Source organism: Helianthus annuus, chromosome 8 (assembly GCF_002127325.2).
Source record: "Helianthus annuus cultivar XRQ/B chromosome 8, HanXRQr2.0-SUNRISE, whole genome shotgun sequence".
Classification (NCBI taxonomy): domain Eukaryota; kingdom Viridiplantae; phylum Streptophyta; class Magnoliopsida; order Asterales; family Asteraceae; genus Helianthus; species Helianthus annuus.
Genome location: NC_035440.2, coordinates 26,546,314 through 26,554,526, shown reverse-complemented (window position 1 = coordinate 26,554,526; position 8,213 = coordinate 26,546,314). Strand labels below are relative to the sequence as shown.

The window sequence follows — 8,213 nt, the reverse complement described above, 5'->3', positions numbered from 1 at the left end:
TCAGATACAGACGGTACATGGCAGATGAACTCTACACCGGGCGCTTCACACCTGTTAATGTTTAATGGTTCTATGTATGCATGTAATATAAAAAAAATTAATAAGATATTTTAATGAAATGATTTTCAATATTAATATGCAACTAGTTACTCGACAAATTAAATTAAATTTCACAAAATAAATTAATAAAGTATTAAAAGTCTCCCAAGTTGAAAGACGGATATATATAATCAGCAGGAGATTGTGTAAAATCATCAGGATTATCGGTTTCTTTCCCTTTCCCTTTGTCTGGGTGTTTGCGAGTACGAACTTCTGACGGCATGGGCTGCCGACATACATCCCGATGATGACCATATGAGTTACATCGGGAACAATACAGGGCAGTAGGTTCTTCCCCGCGGGATAAGATTCGGTTGTTTTCTCGAGGACGACCAGCCTGGCGTTTTGTCATATGTGGCGGTTGAAGATTGATAAGGTCTTCTGGAGTCTCCCATTCAGATCTATGAGGAAGATGATAAATCGCTTCTTCATAAGTTTTCTTATAGACTTCGTTTGAGTAACACGGGAAGCAATACTTACTGCAGTCGGTTTCACCTAAAAATTTTGAAACGGCAATAACATGCCCGCATGGTAAACCAGAAACCTGCCAAACTCGGCAACTACATGTTCCATTAACAAAGTCCACTAAACCCCCCCTTTCCACTGTCTGCAACAGAATAACTGTTTAACTCAATCCCAGCAACCGTCCATGTTCTAGACCCTTCAATTTTTTTAAAAATTTTCTTCTGTGCCCATTGTGTAAGTAAATGTTTTTCATGTATACCTTGCAAACGGCGATCGTAAAACCACTTTTGTACAGATTGCCGGAAGAACTCTAAGAGTTGTGTTACCGGCATTTTACGCGAGTGTCTAGATAAAGCGTTAATAGACTCCGCGCTGTTAGATGTCATATAATGATATCGATTGTCTGGACAATGCGCCCTTGCCCATCTACCGAACCCAATACTTGTTAGAGTGTGTCGTACTCTAGGAACGACAAGACAAAGAGCATTAAATGACTCGTTAAAATCAGACAATCGGTGCGATTTGCATGTCTTCCACCACAACTTCTCATTTTCTTTTTTTTTTATCAGAGGGTAAACGTAGGTTCATCATTAAATGACGACAACATAACCCATGATAAACATGTGGAAAGACGTTTCTAACAGCCAGATGTATAGAATTCGCTCTATCCGAAATTATGGCCATTTCAGGTATTTCACCGATACATTCTTTAAGCTTTGACAGAAACCATGTAGTTTGTCGAAATAAAATAAAACCATGTAGTTTGTCGAAATAAAATAAAAACAGATAATGCTATAACTTACCGCAGCACCAATCGCGACAAAGACCATCTCAAACCGACGCTCGTCATCAGTCTTGATATGTGTAACAGAACCAGGATTTGCCCGCTCTAGATTGTAACAGTAAAGTGGTAGTTCTGCGAACGAGTCTCTGCTTGATCCTTGTAAAAGCTCTAGTGCCAGACTTTTTCCACGCCAAGCTTGACTAGTGGTTATCTCAACTTGGAATCTTTGTCTAAAATCTTTCACTATTTCATTACAATGATATATTCTTCCACTGTCTTTTAAAGGTTCTTTTAAATAATGAGCAACAACATTTGGGTTTGCCTGACGAACATGTGGGTACGTTAGCGTCTTCGAGCACGTGTGTTTATCGTTAAAACTCTTAACAAAAAACACCCCACTATCTCCAAAACTCCTTGCACGGAAACGCCAACCGCAACCGTCGACCAAACATGACACCTGGTACCGACTTTTAGAGGATCTATCTACTTTAAACTCAAAGTGTTCTAACAAACATTTTTTTCCCAATTCAAGTTTCATGTCTTCTTTGTTATTAAATACGTGACCTGGTTCAAAAGTAATTGATGAAGATCGCGAACAATTTTCAAAAGAATTATCAGGATTTGGTTGGGAGTCGTTTACAACGTCATAATTTTCTTCATCAGCACAGAAATTTAAATCAGGAACTAAAAATTTTTTTGGAGTTGAAAAACTAGATGATCCAACACTAAACCCTTCAATCACATATAATTTATAAATTTCAAAAATATTTTCCATAGCAAATTTATAAAAAATTGCAAGATCTTCATCGTTTATTATATCTATGGGATCACTAAAGGAAGACAACCGATAAGATAACTTCGTAATGTTTGTAGAACTACAAATGTTTGACACTTTACTTAGAAAAGCAGTGTATGAAAGGTTGGGTTCAATTTCTAAACCACGTCTACTTGAATCAGCATCAGCAACATACTCCAACTTTCCGTTAACGATTTCCCATTTTCCGCCATTGTATACAACCAAACGAATCTTCATAATTTTAAGTTGGAAACTTCCTTTTACAAAATGCTAAATGTTTTTATAACTTTAAACAAATCTGTTGCACAAACAAATACAAAAAATATAGGGAAAAATTTATAACGGCCACTCACTAAATATAAAGGATTGAAACGGCCCGAGCCAGCTGAAACGGCTCGAACCGTATGTTGAAACGGCCCGGACCATCTGTAACGGCTTGGAGCCAGCTAAAACGGCTTGGAGCCAGCTAAAAGGGCACAAGCAATTTACGGAAACGGCTCGGATGACAGCTGTAACGGCTCGGATGACAGAAGTGGGTCCATGCGTGTACGTTAACGGCTTGGCTAGATCGTAAGAACATGGCTTGGCTCGTTGAAGGAACATGGCTAAGATCTTTCCACATGAGCCAGTTGTAACGGCTTGGCTAAGATCTTTCCACATTATCAGCCACGTGGCGTTCCCTGCTTGCTTCTCAAGCCGTTACATGGATTGTCGGACACGTGTCAAACGGGGAGTGGATGACCGTTAAAAAAAATTCCTGTGCCGTTTCAGGATATTGAAACGGCTCGGCAAGGGGTGTCCGGTGGCCAAATTCGCAAAGACGGCGTTGCAGTGGCCAATTTAGTGATTTTCCCATTTTTATTTGGGTTTGTGGGATTCATGCAGCATAGGGAAAGGGGGAGTTTTTAAAAGAGCTTTGTAAATTTAAAGAAGAGTTAAATGTCTGGTTGGTTCTTATGGTTTGCAAATATTGCAGAGTTGATCCCACGACTTCAATAATTACAGAGTTGGTCCTAGTGGTTGTAATTTTGGACTTGTATGATCCTTGTCACTAACCTATGTTAAGTTTCTCAGTTAAGTGTGTGTGAAATGATAAGAAACAGAAACAAAAACTCACAAATTTCGTAATTGATAATTAGGGTGGTGGTGGGTTGAAGGTGACGATAGAGATGGTGATGGATTGAAGATGGAGGTTTTTTTAGAGACAGGTAGAAAGGAGAATATAAGGGTGGGGCATCTTTTTAAATTATTTATGGGTAATTTAATCATTTCACACAACTTTAATTGAAAACATAACATAAGTTGGTGACAACAACTACACAAATGCAAAAATTACAACCAATAATAATTTATGGAAGTTTTTGGTTTGTAAAGTTGTATAAATTTCGTTTGCACATCTCTAGTTCCCACATTTTCACTTTCGTAGTCTCTTCCTCTCTCTTTCTCTACACACACACACACATCGATACACGTACACACCGGCACCGATACATACATGCATCGTTGTCGAAATCAAATTCAAAACCCTAGACAACAACTCCAAATTGCAATCGTACAACACCCATCATGAGTGACAACATTACCACGACACCACTCAATCAAACTCACCAGAACTAATAAAACTTTCCAATTTCACTTCATTTCCGATCAATTTCAGATGTATAAAAACCAGCTACAAGAGCTCTCACAGAGGAGCTGCTTCAACTTACCATCCTACTCGTGTGTAAGAGAAGGTCCAGATCACGCGCCGCGGTTCAAAGCCACCGTTAACTTTAACGGCGAGACTTATGAGTGCCCTAACTACTGCACCACGTTGAGACAGGCCGAACATTCTGCTGCTGAGGTGGCTCTTAATGCTCTTGCTAATTCTGGCCCTTCTAGTTCTCTCGCTGCTAGAATATTGGTCAGTCTTTTTTTTTTTTTTTTTTTTTTTTTTTTGTAAAGTTTGTTACTTTGAGTTGTTTTGGTAAATGTTTATGTGATTTGAAGATAGATTTTGTGAATTTGTTATTAGGATATTGGTTATATTTCTATGATGTTGTATTGTATTGGCTAAATCTTGAAAGATTTGTTTAGAACGATCTGGTTTTTAATTCATCAATTGAGTTGCAAAAGTAAAAGAATGACTGAATGAGAAATTGAGAATAGAACCATGAGCCCCTTTTAGTTTGAATCTAGGAACTGTTTGTTATGTATAAAACCAGTGTTGTAAGAATCGCAGGCGCTAGTTGGTCAGTGTGGTACCGAGTAACGATTAACTGGGATTAACAAGGATTAATCAGATTGGGATTTTATATGTGATTTTTAGTTTTATTTGTATACACACACATTTTTACATGTATTTTTTTAGTAGACGTGTTTTAACACCTTCTTCGACCAATATTTTTTAGTAGATAAGATTAATTGCCGGAATTTACAAGTTTTAGTCAAGAATCGGGCCAGAATTTGGCCGAAATCGCTAGACTGTCACTGATTTTTGTCCAATTAGGATTGGATTTGACCACTGTTGACCACCAACTGGTTATTTGGCCGATTAGATAACAATTACTCGGTGAACCTCCGACTAGCGATTAATCGTTGACTACTTGAAGGCTAGTCGGGATTTTTACAACCATGTATAAAACACGAGCGCAACTATGAACACCAAACTTTTGTTTGTTATTTTTGAAGTTTCTCTCTTTGTTAATTGTAAACTTGGTTTCAAAAGCATGCCCGACGGCAGCGAAAGCGCCTCAGAGTCGTGAGGCATTGCTTCATGAACATATTTGTCAAAATTAGGCCGGCTGCTTTCGAAATTTAGAAAATAGTGACCTTTGGGTAACTCTGACCAAAAGGATGAGAAGATTATGTGTTAGGGTATCGGATCAGAGTAGGCTCGAGCGGAAGCGGAACAAACACACACACACTTGCTTGCAGGAAATAACGAACACGAGAATTTACGTGGTTCGGTCAAGGTGACCTACGTCCACAGGTTGCAACTACGGTTTCACTTTTACTAGATGCTCACAACTGTTTTCAGAATGACACAATGACACAGACTACAATTACATCATAGGTATTTATAGAACAAGGTTAGGGTTTCCTACTTAGTCAACAAGTTAACTAAGTGGGCGTAATAACTACGGGCGGCTACCCTAACAGTGGCGAAGCTTGAGATTTCCGACCGAGGGGGCGTAAGTCACCGGACCTAAAATTTCTATAAAACTGGGGGGTCGAAAACGTATATACCCAAAAATTTCTATATGAAAACTACATACTCTCCACTACTAAGCGAAAAGTTCGGGGGGTCGGCCGCCCCTTAAAAGCTTCGCCCATGTACCCTAAAGCCTAGGAACCCAACATTATGAATGGTCTATGTGATATGTATAACAGATGAGAGCTTTTGGTTGTAGTCTGTACATAAAGCAACGCCTTGTGTACTTGCGTTTTTTGAAACCTAGATTATAAATTGAACTTTGAAAGGTTATTAAATTTGGGTTTCATTCGTTAACAATATTTTGTATCAATACAATACTGACCATGTCGGATATTTTCTTTGATAATCCACTTCTGTTTTCCACCATTGATAGATTGATACGTGTGATGGCTACCATTACCCATAAATAACTCATGCTATATGTAATAACCTGTTTTAGTGCTAATTGGATTGTCAAAGTAATGTACATATTATATTTCGTAACTAATCATGTAAAGCTGGTATAGAAACATTACACAAAAGCCTGTTATTTTTTTTCTAGATTTGTATAAGAACTCTATTTACCCTGCCAAAACATTTGTATAAACAGGATGAAACAGGGGTATACAAGAACCTTTTGCAAGAGGTTTCTCAAAGGGTAGGATCGTCATTACCAACATACACAACTTTTAGGTCTGGCCTCGGTCATTTTCCTGTTTTCACCTGCACTGTCGAATTGGCCGATTGCATATTTACAGGCGAGCCCGCAAAGAACAAGAAGCAAGCTGAAAAAAATGCCGCCATGTCAGCTTGGTCATCCCTCAAACATAGTAAGTAATGTGTTCTTAATTTTTTATATCGTCGTATGGTCAAAAAGTCAAACATGATTAACGTTAGTTTTCTATTTGGTTATTTAGTGGCCCAACAATCCGAAAATTCATCGTTACAAAAAGGGAACATCGAGGAGCAAGAACACGTTACAGTGGCTCGTGCTTTACAGAAATTTAGATTAAAGGCGAAAATGTCGAATATACCCTTGCCAATTCACTTTCCAGCACCAAAACCGAAACTAGTTAACACACAATCAACTTCATCCACAACATCAAAAATACTTCCTTTTATATGCCCTAAAACGACACGTGGAAATAGGCCTAGTTTAACCGCATCGAATAACGTCCAAACAAGCATGAAAACCGAAATCCCGATTGCAGCCCGACCACACAAGTTCCCTGCAGTTGAAGCCGTACCATACATTCCGGTGCGACACTTCAGGGCTCATCATGGGATCACGCCACCTGTCACTATACGTAATGTGATTCCTGTTTTCTCCGCTCCGCCGCGTCATCCTCCGCAGTTTAGGATGCCGGTGGTGCGTACTGCGCCGCCTCCAGTCACTATTCGACAAGCGGTACCTGTTTTCTCTGCTCCTGAAGCTGCCATCAAGGCGGTGGCTGCCAACATACGACCGATTGAAGAGAAGGTGAATAAAGATCCTGTGGCGGATTTGAAGGATCCTATGAAGCCGCTTGCCACGTCATCACCGCCACTAACCGGACCAGCAGATAGTTTGCAGTTGCTAAAGGAAGAAAAGAGCAAAGTGCAAGATTCTGAAGTAGTAGAGAAGCTGAAAGAGCTACAAATTTGATACTTGAGGTAGGATTTTGTACTGTTTTATATTTTTATTATTATTATTATTGTTATTCTAGATAAGGTTTTATTTTCTGGAACTTAAATGTAGGATATGATATTCTTATATAAAGATCTAAATCAGGCTGTTGTGAGTAGTAATAGTTAAGATTGTTTTTGATCTTTTATTATGGAGCCCTAAGTTAAGATTGTTTTTGACGTTTTGGGGAGTTTGTTTCGCGGAATCCTTTGAAAATTCATTGCGTGTTTGGTTTGTTTAGTTATAGAAGGATTTGGATCTCAAAAGGTTCTAATGACTGGTTACAGTCTGTTCGATCATGATTCGAGTGAACTTTTTGAATGCTTGAACATGAAGTTGTCATATGAAATCTGATGTGTGTAATCTATTCCTTGAATGTTGAATATTTTTTCGTGTCTCGCATTTAGTCTGGTTCAAGCTAGTAATAATACGAGTTGAGACAAAATTTGGGATCGTATTTGGCTCGAATACAACTCCTGCCAACTGTGGTTGTAACATCCTAAGTTGTAAGATATATTTTTAAAAACTTAATGACTTAGTGAAATTTATATATAAGAAAAGTCTCACAGGAGAAGTTGGTGTTTTTGTGTGTTAAACAAGAAAAATTGGTGACAAGATGATCCAAGGGAAGGGTCAAGGGAGTATAAATTCTGCAAAACTGGAGATAAAAACCTAGCTTGGAAGATCATATACCCAACAAGTGAAGAACTATTGGTAAACAATCCTTTGACCTCAATGGCTAAATATAAAGTTATAATGTGACAAGCTTAAGTTTGAAAAATTGTGGTTTATTTGGGCTAGAATGACTTACCTAAGTGTATATTTTAAGTTGAATTCCTGGAAACTCCATTACGATGAATGAACTATGCTCGTTTACTTTTCGGATTTTGGGTAATCAAGCGAGATTATGTAAATTTTATACAAATATTGGATGAATTTTTAAGTTATTAAGAAAAATTACATCATTTTGTATGCATTAAGGCTGTTGGATTGGTTAGATATGTTTATTGGATGAAACATATCTAATAGGTGTAATTTGGGTATGTGGGTTTTAAGGGAAATTGACCTTAATAGGTGTAATTTGGGGGTTTTTTGATTATTTATGCTCTTAACCCATCCAAATTGAAAGAAAAATATTATAAACATGTCATATATGGTGCTTAAATCAAATAATTATGATAATTTTTGGTGAAAATTCCTTTAAAAGCCACTTATTAGACTTATCATG

The 8,213-nt window shown here is 38.0% G+C and overlaps 1 protein-coding gene across 1 annotated transcript; it reads left to right on the top strand.

Moving 5' to 3' along the window:
- Nucleotides 1–3,495: 3,495 nt before the first annotated feature.
- LOC110872469 (double-stranded RNA-binding protein 2) lies at nt 3,496–7,107 on the top strand. Its single transcript, XM_022121272.2, has 3 exons — nt 3,496–4,047; nt 5,930–6,149; nt 6,237–7,107. Exons 1-3 carry the CDS (start codon nt 3,802–3,804, stop codon nt 6,962–6,964), a joined length of 1,194 nt encoding a protein of 397 aa, XP_021976964.1. The 5' UTR covers nt 3,496–3,801; the 3' UTR covers nt 6,965–7,107.
- The last annotated feature ends 1,106 nt before the right edge of the window (nt 7,108–8,213 follow it).